We start from the raw sequence: 16,071 nt of genomic DNA, 5'->3' as shown, positions 1-16,071 counted from the left end.
GAAAACTCGAATTCTAGGTTTATACCTATAAAGAACTCTCCTTTTTTCTCTAGCCCTCAGTGCATGGCCCAGCGCAACCAATGTGTTAGACTTTTTTTAGTGGTGCTCATCAGGCTCAGGTTTCCAGCTTTAGTACAGGACAATGTGTGCCTGAAGAAATTGGTATTGAAAGCTTGTTGTTCCTCACGTCAAGGTTCTACAAGAGTTTTAGGGCCAGGAGCTGGTGCATAAAGAAAGTATTTTGAAAATGCAAAATGGGGTTGTTTTTAATTTGTTGTGTTGTTTTTTGGTTTTCTTTTAAGTTCTTGGCTTTGTGTAATTCTCCTTTATCCCAGGACACACTCCTTTGGTGCCTGAATCAATTGTTTTCAGCCTCAACTTATTGGGCAGTCACTTTCTATTCTTCAACCTACAGGGTCGGTTCACAATTGCAGCCAAGCACCACATCACGATAGCTGAGATCTATGAGACTGAGTTGGTTGACATTGAGAAGGTGAGTATTTTTGAAATCTAGTCTCAATGCAGCATGGTATCTGTCTAATTGCTTAGTTTCCTGCGAAGAGGAAATCTGAAAGAACATTTTGCAATTGTTATATGGATGTGGCCTCTAGGGTCCCACATTCACCTCCAAACACTTGTAGCTCCTTTGTCCACTCTGTCAGTTATACAAAAACAGCCAGACAATAAAGCCTCCTCTTCAGACACATCTGCATCGATCCTGTGCTTACAAATGCAATCTTTAAACTTTGTTGTTTCAGAATAGTGTTGTCTAGATGAGAACAATCAGGCGTTAGTCAGTGGTGGCATTACCAAGCTGAATTACCCTCCATAAGCTGGCCTTCTGTAATACTAGCAGCAAAGGCTGCAAACATTTCAACCACTATAGATTAAATCTTCTCCGTATTGTTGTGCAACTAACACTGACTGTTAGTTTGAGCAGGTATCCAGATAAAGCACTTTGCCTAATATTCACATGATTGAAATGCACGACTCCGCAGTGTCGCACATAAGGGGATAAGATTTTCTACTGTTGGGGAAAGTGGTTGTGAGACCTCACCTAGTAATAGTCTCCCAATTCTGTGTTTGGTCCAGTTAAGTTTCTTTATGTCAAACCTTAGCTCAGTCTAAAGTAGCTGTGGCACAGAGCAGTAAGGCCTATCTTACAGGAAAACAACTGTGAAGCATTTACCAGTTCTAAAACAGTAAGCAAGTAAGAAACACGACACAATAAAAATCCAACCCCAAATTATAACAATGGTACATAATCCTCTCTTTAAATAAATATCAAAGCAACAACAATCGAATGAAGGGAATTGGAATTATGTTCTTTGCAAGATTTTCATAAATCACATAATTTCAGTCTCAGTGGTAGTCTATGAGCCTCAAACGTGATGGTACGAGGCAAAGTCTAAGTTTCAAGCTGACAGCGTTGGAAGTCTGAGTCGGATGCAGAGTCTTGTTGGTTCTGGTCAAAATTTTACCTTCACCCTTAGAATCTTTTCTGGGGCTTTTTCTCATGACCAGTGAGGTTGACAAGGTCATCTGTAGTTTGAGGCTGGCTGTGGTCTCGATGTCGATGGACAGGCAGAGTCCAGCGATAGGCAAAGTCTTGGTTCTTGAAGGTATTCAAGGTTACCAGCAGTTTATGAGCCCCGGACCCCTTGCCCATTAATAGTTATCTTTTGCTTTTATCTTGCAAGTTGCAGTTGTTGGGAGAAATAGAGTACACTCTAGCATCATCCAAGGGTCCAGGACATAGGAGGCACCTCTTAGGGGCTAGGACTCAATCTCATGGCCTACACCAAGGGAATCCAGGCCAGGTCCAGTGGTTACTGTTTCTATCGGTACTTCACACATGCAGGCTTCTTTAGCACTTGTGTCCCTAAATCTTAAGAGGATATTAGCAAACTAGGCCTTGGAGCCCACTCACTAAACCTTGGCATGAGTGGGAGTAGGTCCACACCTTTGGGGGTCTCACCACAAAGTTGACAAGTAGGAGGAGCCACTCTCTCTGAAGTCCTGTCTTGGTTCAGAAGGTGCAGTCTTCCTTGGTGTAGCCTTTCTTTCTGAGTTCCACATCATCAGCAGGTGCTGTTCTTGTTCTGTCCTTTCTGAGTCCAGCAGTGTTCTGAGGCTGGAAGCCAGGGGTGCCAATCTTATGCCAATTTCGAGTTTCTGGATGGAGAGGACTCCTGAGCCAATGGGGCTATAACTCCCACAGGGCAAACCTACCCCTTCTGACATAATTTCCTGTGAGGTTGGCAATAAACAATCCCACAGTGCATCTTTCTGCTCTAATCTAAAATGTTGGGACCCTTCTTCAGTGAGTCAGAGCTATGCACGCACCTGTGAAGTGACTCCAGTATAAGTAAAAATCCTCTGAGGTGTGTCCAGTATAAGTAGCCACTCCTCCTGAAAAATCTGTTCTGCAATTGATTTTACCCCTCTGGAGAACCTGTCTACCTACACAAAGGAGCAGGCAAGCTAAGGTGTGACTTATTCCTTCTTCTCTGAAACGGTAGCCCCTTTGAAGCTGGGCCATCTGTGGGCACCACCCTCTGGCCAGCCAGCTGGAGGAGGTCACACCACCTCCCACCAATAGTCCTTTTTGTTTCCTGTTTCTGGGAGCCCTTCGCATCTCCTAGCAGGATGGCAGCAGTCTGTCTTGGGTGACAACTGTTGTAGTGGAACAGGAAAGGCTACGAGAGCTTCTGGCAACAAAGTGGTGACTTTCTAATTTAAAGTCACCTATTTATTTGAAAAGTTAATTTAAATCCGACTCCATCAATAAGTCTGGTGTAATGTAATGATTAATTTGATACCATATATCAATGTTTGAGGGTTCCAAATGGAAGTTAGCTCTTACTATGTGTGCTAGCTTACCTCCATATCAGCCAGTAGGACCACGAGCCTTGCTATACTGAAAACAACAATTGTGATTTTTCATGGTCAGGACATGTCAAACATAAAGGAAGCACATCTTTCTTTTTAATACTAAGCACACTGCGTTGAAGCCTACTAAGGCATTCCATACAGGTGACTTACAAATATTAAAGAGGAAGGTCTTGATTTGGCCAAATTATTTATTATTACCATGTCTGGTTGGCAGTTTAAAATCTACTCGACTGAACTTCAGTGACCGGTGTAGAGCAATGTTTTCACCTGGTCACTGTAGTGGTTGCACAAGAAGTGCTGCAGTCCTTTAGTGACATTTAACTTACTAGCCCTGGGTACATCTTGTACCCCATACTAGGAACATATAGGTAAATTAAATATGCCAATCTGGGATTAGGCAATTGCGCATACATATTTAAGGGGTCAGAGCACATGCACTAGGAATGGTCAGCAGGCCCCAGTGCTTTCACAAAGGTGAAACACAAGCAGCATCAGTCCAAGATTTGGGGGAAGGGCATACTAAAAGAGCCATTTTCTTTGAGTTCCCAAACTATCTCAAGCGCGGTCTCAAAGTAAGAATGCTACCCCTGCTTGTTTCCTTAGAAAATACAAAACTTACAGCATGAATGATGCATCATACAGAACTCTGCAACCACTGCCAATTCGATTCTTTGTTTTACCAGTACAAATTCTCAGTGAAGCTTTTTTTTTGTATGCACAAGCTATCTTGTGAAAAGCTTTTTAGCATATCTACTGACTAGGAACTATAGCATAGGAAGAAAATCAACTCCTTAAAATTGCAATATATCAGCAGCTGAAGCAGCAGCAGAACTATTAGAATTAACTTAGAGGCTCCAAATGTAGGGGGTCATTATGAGTTTGGCAGATGGAAAACTCCATCCGCCAAACTTCCGCAGTCAGGTTCCCGCCAGTGCGTCCGACTTCCTGCGAGCCCTATTACGAGTTCCCCGCTGGGCCAGTGGGCGGTAACTGTTTCTGCCCACTGGCCCAGCGGGGAACAGCCCACAACATTGATGCCGGCTCATAATTGAGCCGGCGGCAATGCTGCGGTGTGTAGGGTGCACTAGCACCCATCGCGCTGGTCACTGAATGCAGACAGTGAACAGCGTGACTGGGATGGCCATGGGGGGCCCTGCACTGCCCCTGCCAAGTGCATGGGCAGTGCAGGTGCCTCCCTGGGGCCCCCTGCACCCCTTCTCCGCCAGCCTTTACATGGCAGTGCTGCTGCCATATAAAAGCTGGCAGAGAGTGGGGTCAAAATCCCCATGGCGGCGCTGCCCTCGAGGATAAGGACCTCCAGTACTTCCTATGGAGGAGGACTGGCGTTGCTGGTGATCCGACCGCAACTGCCATGGTCTTAATGTGGCGGTCACTCCTGTAAAGGCACCTGTACATTGGCCTTAGTCCCACGCTTCCTAGCTCACCCAGCTAGTGGTTCTTTTTGCGTCAGACTACCTGAGAGGTTTCTATGTTGAAATTATTTGACATTTTTGAGGTTGCCTAGGCAACTTATTAGAACTGATCTTAACACATGGATTGAGTGGCCAGGTCTTTAAGTTATTTTGTGGTCATTCATAGACACACCTTGTAGGTCCCTTGTGACTCTAAGAGGTATTCATTCCAGTGCGCTGTTTAAGGCCTTTGATGGTTGTCTCTTCTTTGAACAGGATTGTCTGATTGTAGATGAAAATCATTTACTACAAGCATGTCCCTCATCGGGCTACCACATATAGAGACTCATACATTAGCGCTGACCATCCAGGGACCATTATACATCCTGCAGTCTGATGCAGTTACAGTATCGGCCTGAAAAAGATTTGAATAGGTCCAGCCAGATACCAGCTGCACGGTCTACAGTCTCTCAGAGGCCACTCACATTTGATATTCAACTCAAATTAACAGACACTACAGATCGTAATCTGACGCTGTCATCTGCCCTGTCTGAAAAAGAAAAATGGGATTATCATGCACATTGTGTGAAAGAGTCCAACTAGGGATGTTTAACACTGTCTGCAAATAGTTATGTGTGTCTCTGTATGTATGTGTCCCTGTATAGATATATATTACCTAGTGGCTGTCACCAGTAGGTAGTTATAGTTAGGACCATGTTTCCATAGAAAAATAATTTTTTGACTTGCAGTGTCTTTGCACCATTTGATGAATCTTCACAAAAGTTTCCAAAAAATGTGCCTTGCCGATTCTTGTGCGCACAGAAAGTTTTGAGGTGATCAGTCAAGGGGGGGGGGCAAGAAACAAAAGGGGGGGAGTCTAAAAAGTTGTTTCCCATGTTAATTCCCATAGGACCTTTAAACATGGCTACAGCCCGAACCGCTGGACAGAATTACAACAAATTTGGCAGAAGGCTAGGTTTCTTTACGCAGATTACGCTTTAACGTATTTGGTGTAAATCCGTCCAGTAGATTAGGAGATATTAAAGGGAAAACAAATGTGTATATCTGAAGTCACGACAACTTCACGAAGATTAAGAGCTCCTGCACGGCAAATGCACAGCTCTGATTGGCTGCAAACATTTAAACCAGGAAGTGTAGGCAACCATTTCGTGTCTTAAAGTAACCATAACTCACGCCCCCTCATGCAGTTTTTTCTTCCAAAATTTTACTGCAAATATTACATTGATATTATCAATGATGTTATCAAAGATGTCATGAGTGCAGTAATTTGTGGGGTAATTAGCAGTGCATGGTGAGGGAGTGAGTTATAATTACCTTAAGGCATGAGTTATAGTTACATGAGATAACTATAACTGGTGAATGTTTATGGTTTTGTACGTTTAAAATTGAGGCTAACTATAATGTCCCTGTAACATTTTTTTTTTTTTTTTTTTTTTAAGATAATTCATATGGTTTTTCAAATTCTATTTCCTCAATATAAAGTCTCTGTGACCTTTTTGTTTTTTTTTCAGTTAATTTCGTATTGCTATAATTTAATCCAACCACCTGCGGCCATGCCCTGAGGCCAACTCCCTATAAGCACCCAACCTTGCACTGTGCACGGCCTTCAGCCGTGCACAGTGGAGGTTGCCCGCAAGACCTGGCCTGCAGCCAGACCCTGCGGCCAACCCTCCAACACCCACGCTGCGCACAACCTTTTGGCCGTGCGCAGTGGGAGTTTGCTGGGGCCTCTCTGAGAGTGAGAATGTGTGTAAGAGGGTGTATCTGGGGGTGATAGTGGCTGTGAGAGTCTGTCTGGGTGTGAGAGTGCGTACATCAGTGTTTCAGTGGATGCGTCATTGTGTGCGCGGGTCTGTGAGCAGGTGCATGAGGGTGACAGTGGGTCTGTGAGGGGGTGCTTGAGTGTCTGTGGGTCTGTGAGTGGATGCGTAAGTGTCTGGATGTGTGAGTGGGAGGAAGAGAGAATGAGAGGGAGAGAGAGAGTTTTTTCGATTTTGATGTATGATATACTTAGAATGCAATATATCTGCACAATTTGAAAAGAAAAATGTATTTGTCATTTAAAAAGAGTAAGATCACCTTTCAGTATGAGCATTAAACATTTGTACTTCAAAATAAATAAATAAATAAAGGAGGTACATGACCTGGGATACACCTGGACTCCAACGCTCTGTGTGAAGGTCTGTGACATTCACACCTGAGCTATTCATTCTTTTAAAATATATTTTTTAGCCCTTTATGGGCTATCTGGGATCGACGGGAATGGGGAGAGCCTCACTGCTCCAGTATCCAAGGAGCTGCATAAAAAAGCAATGCTTTAATCTCTGTTCCCTGCACACATGTCTGCGTGCAGGGAACAGGGCAGAGATGAAAACTCCGCTTTCTGACAGCAGAGTGTTTGCTGTGACTCGGCTGCAGCTGTCAAAACTGCAGTCAAGCCACAGCAAACAGCTGTGTCTCGGGGGATGGTACCCTGGGACATAGTAGGAACTGGCCTTGGGGGGTAGAGATCCCTAGGGTCATCAGTGGCTCCACGAGGGGGGACAGTGTGGCCGCCATCCAGAGTAGAAGAAGCCCTAGGGAGGTGGTAGTCCGCAGGGTGTGGGAGTTTGAAACAGACCCCCTTCACTTTTTATTATAGCCCTGAGGAGGTGGTGGTCCTCTGGGTTGTTGGGGAGGGGGGGGTTGCACCCCCTAACCCCCCACACAGAACATGATGAATTCTCTGGGGAAGTGGTTGTCCCCGGGGCTGCGGGGTGGGGGGGCACACAGCCCCCTGCATCCCATAAACTTGAAGCCCCAGGGAGGTGGTGGTCCCCGGGACCGTGGGGGAGGCCGATGGGTCTCCCCTCACAAATACAACATTTTGCTCTGAGGTGATGGGGGTCCCTGGGGTGCAGGGGGGCGCCCCCATCACATCTATTATGCATTGCCCTGGGAACCACACTACATATAAGCAATGCCCCCGGCACTTGGCCCTGCCCTGGGCTTAAAACAGACTGAGTGCGGCAGCCGGTAAGCTGGTGCTCCATTTTGTTTATTTTTATTTGTAATTTTTTTTTTTTTTTGCTGTGCATTAGCGACCCCGTTGTGATTTTGTGGGGGGGGAAATAATAATGCTCCTTAGCCCTTTTGGGGGGGGGGGCGTTTGCCTTGGCACTAGAGTTAAGGGGTCAGAGTGTCCGTACACAAATATATACAAGTTTTAATTTCCTTTAATGTCTGTAAAACTACTGAATAGATTTACACCAAGTAACAAAAAGGCCTCTTTCTGGACCAAGAGTTACCTTTCCGCCAAATTTGTGTAATTATATCCAGTGGTTTCAGCATCAGGTTTATCTCTGATTGAAATTCCTAAGAAAAAATGAATTGGAAAAACGTGTTTTGGGACCCCCCCCCCTTTTTCTCGGCCCCCGCTTGACGGATCACCCCACAAGTTTCAAAACAGCAACTGAAGTGACGTCCATTGTTTTTTTTTGGGGGGGAGGGACATTTTGTGAAGATTCATCAAACAACCTCAAACTTATTGGCAAAAAAAAAGCTTTCTCTATAGAAACTAGGTCCTAACAGTAACTACCTAGTGGTGACCACCACTAGGTAATAAATTTATATCTATATCACTGTGCTGCAGCTACACATGCTGTGCGTACGTCTGCCATCTAGTGTTGGGCTTGGAGTTCGGAGTGTTACAAGTTGTTTTTCTTTGAAGAAGTGTTTTCGAGTCACGGGATCGAGTGACTCCTCCTCTTCAGCTACATTGCGCATGGGCATCAACTCCATGTTAGATTGTTTTCTTTCCGCCATCGGGTTTGGACGTGTTTCCTTTCGCTCCGATAGTTCGAGTCGGAAAAGTTTCAAAACTCTCTATTTCTCGTCGGTATTGTTTCAATCGCGTTCCATCTTCTATCAACACTTCGGTAGCGTCGGATCAAACATTTTTAGTCGCCCTTCGGGGCGCCCGCACCCAGCTCGGGCCTAGTCGGACCGACCGTTTGGAAGCCTCATGGACCGGACTCCATTCCCCTTTTGTCACGCTAAACTCCCTTACACAGACCAACATCTCATCTGTAATCTCTGCCTTTCCCCAGACCATCGGGAAGAAAATTGCAAGGCCTGCAGATCCTTCCGTTCCAAGAAAACTCTCAGAGACATAAGAGCACGGAGACTCGAGATGGCATCCAAAAGCACCGAACGTCTCGATGTCGAAGAGGAGGATATCATGCAAACTGCTGTGTCCATTCGAGGATCCTACTCCGAGCAGGAGTCTGAGTAGGACAGACTGATCACGGCAGGACAGCACATGAGTACGCCTGCCCCTGTCCCAGCCATGCCCAAACATAAGGCCTTGGGGACGCCACTGCCGGAACGCCATGGCTCAACCCGAAAAAAGACCTTCGTTGACCAACCCACAACTTCAGCACCGAAAAAGGCCACTCCTCCCAAGCCATCGGACTCGAGCTGAAGCTTTGTCTCTGAGCCCAGCAAACATCGCTCTTTTGAGTCCAAATCTCGAAAATCGTTTTCGGAGCCGAGACCATCCTCAACCCCGACTTTTTCGATACTAAAAAAAAACAGCTTCGGAGCCGAAAAAGCCTATTTACACAGAGGAGCATGGACTTTCACAGGCACTTAAAGAAAGCCATACAGCTACTGAGGGAGACTCACACATGGAGGTAATGGATGAAAGGCAAGCCAGGATTCACATCCATAAAGAGACTGGCATAATTTTAACAGCACCATCTCCAAAACCAAAGAAGAAATTAGCCTTTCAAGATGAATTGGCCACTGCACAGCCTCCAGCTAAAGTGCCAAGAACAAAGGAGAAACCGCCACCTCCTCGATTTTTCTCCTCCTCAGTCTCCTCCTCACTCTCCACATTTACATATCCCTCCCCCTACTAGTCCTACACCTATGCAGTCACCGGCACACTCATTTGACTCGCAGCAGGACAATGTGGATCCATGGGATCTTTATGATCCAGACCCCATTCCAGACAACAACCCAGATTGCTATCCCTCTAAGCCTTTACCACCAGAGGATAGTACAGGCTACACTCAAGCCATAGCTAGGGCAGCATCCTATCACAATGTCGCCATGCACAATGAGCGATTAGAGGATGATTTCCTTTTTAATACACTCTCCTCTACACATGCAACTTATCAGTCTCTTCCCATGCTCCCCGACATGTTAAAACATGGTGACCAAATATTCAAGGAGCCAGTAAAAGCAAGAATAATTACTCATAGGGTGGAGAAAAAATATAAGCCACCTCCTTCTGATCCTGTCTTCATCACCCAACAGTTACCTCCAGACTCTGTAGTTGTAAGCGCAGCCAGAAAAAGAGCAAGTTCGCAGTCATCAGGTGATGCACCCCCACCAGACAAGGACAGTAGAAAGTTTGATGCTGCGGGGAAAAGGGTGGCATCTCAGGCAGCCAACCAGTGGAGGATAGCCAACTCTAAGGTATTGTTGGCTAGATTTGACAGGGCCCACTGGGATGAGATGAAAGACATTACTCAACATATCCCCAAGGAACAGCACAAGAGGGCACAACAAATATTAGAGGAAGGGCAAGCCATCACCAATAATCAGATCAGATCAGGTCAGACCTAGACTCTGCAGATACAGCAGCCAGAACCATCAACACTGCTGTAACCATAAGAAGACACGCATGGCTTAGGTCTTCAGGATTCAAGCCTGCAATACAACAGGCAGTCCTCAATATGCCGTTCAACCAAAAACAACTTTTTGGCCCAGAGGTTGACACTGCAATTGAAAAAATGAAAAAAGATTCAGGCACCGCAAAGGCCATGGGTGCTCTGTATACCACGCAATACAGGGGATCCTTTCGTAAGCCCCAATATAGAGATGGATTTAGAGCCCAAACTGCTGTGGCATCCACCTCCCAGCCAAAGTTGGCCTACCAACATCAATATCAACGAGGTGGTTTCAAAGGTACTTATAGAGGCGAGTACCCCAGAGGCAGAGGAAAATATCAAACAGCAAAACAAGCCTCACAACAAACTAAGCAGTGACTTGTGCCGTGCCATCCCATCCCAATTCACACCTCACCTGTGGGGGGGGAGACTGCAAAGGTTCCACAACAATTGGCTACCCATTACCACAGACAGCTGGGTATTATCAATTATCCGCAATGGCTATTGCATAGAATTTACACAAACTCCACCAAATATTCCACCAAAACCACACAAGCTGTCCACAGACCATATCGCTCTGTTGCTAGAAGTACAATCTCTATTACTCAAACAAGCAATAGATGCTGTGCCACACAAATAGGGACAGGAGTTTACTCACTGTATTTCTTCATTCCCAAAAAGGACGGGACCTTAAGGCCAATACTAGATCTCAGAACCCTCAATCTTTACATCCTGTCAGGACACTTTCACATGTTAACACTACAAGATGTTATCCCACTGCTTCAACAACACGATTTCATGGCAACATTAGACCTCAAGGATGCATATTGTCACATACCCATCCATCCAGCGCACAGAAAATATCTCAGGTTTGTCATTCAAGGAAAGCATTATCAGTTCAAAGTGTTACCCTTCGGAATAACAACAGCTCCCAGGGAATTCACAAAATGCCTGGCGGTAGTCGTAGCCTACCTAAGAAGGCAACACATTCATGTCTTTCCATATCTAGACAATTGGCTAATAAAATCAAACCGTCATATACAGTGTCAAAACCATGCGCATTATGTAATACAAACCCTGCACACCCTAGGGTTCTCCATAAACTACCAAACGTTACAACTACAACCTGCGCAAATTTAACAGTATTTAGGGGTGACACTAAATACTCAGAGCACTAGCAAGCCCAAATCCGCAAAGAATACAAGCATTTCACAATATGTTAGCACAAATACAGACAGGCCAGCAGTACATTGTCAAATTCGTCATGAAAGTATTGGGCATGATGGCATCCTGTATTGCGAGTGTTCCACGCGCAAGACTAAACATGCGGCCCTTGCAACAGTGCCTTGCACAGCAAGGGTCACAGGCACAGGGTCAACTTCAAGATCTAGGGATGATAGACCACCAAACATAGATGTCCCTTCAGTGGTGGAATTCCACAAACCTAAACAAAGGGCAGCCATTTCAAGACCCCGTGCCTCAGACCATACTTACAACAGATGCACCAATGATTGTCTGGGGAGCTCCCCTCAACAATCACAACATTCAAGGACAATGGGACACCAAACACAAACAGTTACAACAAAAATTACTTAGAGTTGTTATCTGTATTCCTAGCACTCAAAAGCTTTTCAGCCTCTTCTCACTCACAAGAATATCCTTATAAAGACAGACAACATGACAACAATGTATTACCTAAACAAACAAGGAGGGACACATTCGTCCCAACTCTCCCTCCTAGCCCAAACAATTTGGCAATGGGCAATCCACAACAAGATTCACTTGGTATCACAATACATTCTAGGGATACACAACCAATTGGCAGATGTTCTCAGCAGAAATCATCAACAAACACACAAGTGGGAGATTCACCCTCAAGTACTTCAACAATACTTTCAACAATGGGGAACACCAGGCATAGATCTGTTCGCCACCAGCGAAAATGCAAAATGCCAAAACTTTGCATCCAGATACCTACATCCCCTATCGAAGGGCAATGCTCTGTGGATCAATTGGTCAGGGATATTTGCTTACGCTTTTCCCCCTCTCCCACTCATTCCATTTCTAGTCAACAAACTGCGTCAAAACACGCTCAAACTGATACTCATAGCGCCAACGTGGGCACGTCAACTGTGGTACACAACACTATTAGACCTGTCAGTAGTACCACATATCAAACTCCCAAACAGACCAGATCTGTTGACACAAGACAAACGGCAGATCAGGCATCCAAATCCCAACATACTCAATCTAGCGATTTGGCTCCTGAGGTCATAGAATTTGGGTATCTACAACTACCAACTGAATGTATGGAAGTAATTATGCAAGCAAGAAAACCCACTACCAGGCAGTGCTATGCCAACAAATGGAATATATTTGTGTATTACTGTCAATCTGAACAAATTACCCCTCTTTCAGCATCAATACAAGACATTGTATGCTATTTGTTTCATTTGCAAAAATCAAATTTAGCTTTTTCATCCATAAAAATACCTCTCACTGCAATTTCCGCGTATTTGCAAAATACACAGCACAGCTCTTTATTTAGAGTTCCTGTTATCAAAGCCTTCATGGAAGGGTTAAAACGCATCATCCCTCCTAGAACGCCTCCAGTACCTTTGTGGAATCTAAACATAGTGCTCACGCAACTTATGGGCCCACCATTGAACCTGTGCACTCATGTCAAATACAATTCTTAACATGGAAAGTAGCCTTCCTAGTCACAATTACTTAATTGCAAAGAGTTAGTGAAATTCAAGCTTTCACAATTCAATAACCGTTTATACAAGTACATAAGCATAAAGTCGTACTTCGAACTAACCCTAAATTTCTTCCAAAAGTAGTATCACCTTTTCAAATCAATCAAACAGTGGAAGTACCAGTCTTCTTCCCACAGTCAGATTCTGTGGCAGAGAGAGCCCTGCATACATTAGATATTGAAAGAGCCCTAATGTATTACATAGATAGAACAAAATCATTCAGAAAAACTAAACAGTTATTTGTGGCCTTCCAGAAACCTCATACTGGTAACCCTATTTCAAAACAAGGTTTAGCAAGATGGATAGTAAAATGCATCCAAACATGCTACCTTAAAGCTAAAAGACAACTCTTAGTTGCACCTAAAGCACATTCCACAAGGAAAAAAGGGGCTACAATGGCTTTCTTAGGAAATATACAAATGGCTGAAATATGTAAAGCAGCTACTTGGTCAACACCACATACATTCACTAAACATTATTGTGTAGATGTGTTAGCAGTGCAGCAAGCCGCAGTACGTCAGGCTGTACTAAGAACATTATTTCAAGCAACTTCAACTCCTACAGGCTAACCACCGCTTTTATGGGAGGAACAACTGCTTTTAGCCTATGTACAACATGGTATCTGCAGCTACACATGCCATTAAGTGAAAAATGTCACTTACCCAGTGTGCATCTGTTCGTGGCATGTTCCGCTGCAGATTCACAGGCACCCTCCCACCTCCCCGGAAGCCTGTAGCGGTTTAAGTTAAACAATCACCTGTACATATGTGTGTGTGTGTGTGTGTATATATATATATTCCATTCGCATGGACATCTCTTTTCTTTATACTCTGTCACTCCTACCTTACCCTCTGCGGGAAAACAGTCTAACATGTAGTCACTGCCCATGTGCAATGGAGCCGAAGAGGAGGAGTCACTCGATCCTGTGACTTGAAAACACTTCTTCGAAGAAAAACAACTTGTAACACTCCGAGGCCAACACTAGATGGCAGACGTATGCACAGCATGTGAATCTGCAGCGGAATATGCCATGAACAGATGTACACTGGATAAGTGACATTTTCCATATATAACATATATATATATATATATATCTATATATATATAGATGTGTGTGTGTGTGTGTGTGTATATATATATATAGATATATATATATATATAGATCTATATATAGAATCGTTGCTGATACACCATGCTTGTGGATATCATCACACTCGTGGCAGCAGTACCCTCATGACAGCAGCAGATTGTGTCCACAACACATCAGACAGTACTTTGATTGTCCATCCAACACAGTTAAGATATTCCATATAGTTGCGTAGCACCAAGCTCGCTACACCACATACATTAACAACACACAGAACTGACACCTCATCACACAGCTACACCTGGGAGGGCAAACCTATAATAATATAACTGGTAAATAGAAGACACTGTGCACACAATGTACCAGACAACGTCAAAGAACGCACATTAGACAGAATTCGAAGTACACATACAAAACTACTCAGGTACTCCTCATAGATGGGTATTGCTGCACTTAGACCAGTACCAGTTTCAATAATAAACAATCACAACCTCCAGCAGAACACATTTATTCAGAACAGTGCCACACATATAACATAACTCGGACATACTGTATAGCTGAAGCTCACAGCACCACTGCACTCATCAGAAGTAACAGACTCATTGAGGACAACACATAGCACACTAAATCAACATCCAGCCAACACACCACAGCTGAACAGTTGTAGACTCCAACAAGACACCATAGTTAACTTATTACACTGAGCCAGGCAGTACACATATATATTCCATGGCTGGTGCCTCAATAGATAAGGATTTATTTAGGCTAAAATGTATTCAGACAATACAACTTGCAACCAAACATATTTATGAAATAAATGTAGGTCACTGCAACACTACTGATGTTTAATAGAAAATATATTCCGGTTTGTGTCAGAAGTCTTGAAGCCAGGGCATTAAGATACCTGACTGAGACATGCTATGCGGCCACTAATCTATTACCAATAGTTTTTTTTCTGCTTTATGATAAGCAAGCGACCATGGTAATCATTTGTGGGTCGCCAGGAGTCACAACTTGGACACTGGCAGTTCCCTTGTGACCCCTAGCAATGCCCTTGCAACCCCTTGGCTTCTGAGGGGAACAGACAACACCATGAACAGAGAGGAACATGGACATTTTACTGAGTAAAGTGCTGCAGAGTTTAGAAAACAGGAGCTTCTTGTGACAGTAGCTCACTTGAGATTCTAACGGTTAAAACTTGCAACTATTATTACAAATCAGCCTGAACAGCAGAGGTGTCGCCTAGCAACACACTTCTTGGGCCTCCCAGGTCACAGACTGCTCCTAGCATGAGTATGCTTATCCACAAGGCTTTTTACTGTTTGTGTGCAACTAAACAGACAGATTGGTCTGCACAGGACAAGGAGTTCGATTTTCAGGTGCTTGGAGTGGACCATTGACATCCTTTGGCAAAAATTCTGAAATGCCAACATTTGTGTAGAAGGCCACAGTTAGCCCTTAATTTGAGCCAGTGGTTGCGATTGGGGCCGACCAACAATCATTTTTTGGGATTAAAACTTATTTTTCAGCTGCAGACGGGCCCAAAATAATTGAGAGAAGGGTAGAAAGGAAGAAAGAGAGACGAGAAAGATGTAAAATTAGTGAGGAGGGGAGAAAGAAGGTAAGAAAAACAATCTGAGTGGCAAGAATGGCTGTGGTGGATGAACCGCTGCATGGGTTAGAATCAAGACTACACAGCCTTGGTATTCCTCAAGCCATACGTTTTGCCACACTTGCAGCATGGTACTGAAGAATACTAGGCACCTATTATATACAACTTGAGCACTAACCACAGTCACCAGTGTTCCATTAACCTTTTTCTGTTTACATCAGCAGCATTATTATTATATTTATTTTTTAAACACTATAGGTCAGCCGTGGTTTAGCAATGGGGCTAACTGCCCTAGTGCAGGCAAGTAAAATGGGTCCTCTAACTACTGGATGGGTGGTTAAGTACAGCAGTTATCAGGTTAATGAGTCCCCTGGGGTCTTTGGACCCTTTTGCCACTGACCCTCCTACACTATAGATAACTATGTCCCTGCTTTGCAGTAATTTGAGTTCCCTTCTTCACTCTGTCTTAGAGTGTGTTGTCTGTGACTCACACCATCACAAAGTTGTGGTGCTTCTTTGAAATAAAGAATCTGTCTGTCCAGCCCACTTACAAGACCTCTGCCACTCACATTTCTACATGGTATCAGGCAAAACTTCTTCTGTTATGTGACAGTAGCTTTCAAACTCT

The 16,071-nt window shown here is 44.2% G+C and overlaps 1 protein-coding gene across 2 annotated transcripts in view; it reads left to right on the top strand.

Moving 5' to 3' along the window:
• NAPA (NSF attachment protein alpha) overlaps positions 1 to 16,071 on the top strand; it is a 177,913-nt gene that overhangs the window by 50,920 nt on the left and 110,922 nt on the right. For both annotated transcript variants that reach the window (XM_069207500.1, XM_069207501.1), the window contains exon 5: positions 416 to 493. In XM_069207500.1, coding sequence (XP_069063601.1) covers positions 416 to 493 — 78 coding nt within the window. The remainder of the gene's footprint in view (positions 1 to 415; positions 494 to 16,071) is intronic.

The sequence above is a fragment of the Pleurodeles waltl genome, chromosome 9, assembly GCF_031143425.1.
Source record: "Pleurodeles waltl isolate 20211129_DDA chromosome 9, aPleWal1.hap1.20221129, whole genome shotgun sequence".
NCBI lineage: Eukaryota > Metazoa > Chordata > Amphibia > Caudata > Salamandridae > Pleurodeles > Pleurodeles waltl.
Note: the sequence above shows the minus strand (reverse complement) of the source record. Positions and strands in the feature narration are given on the sequence as shown.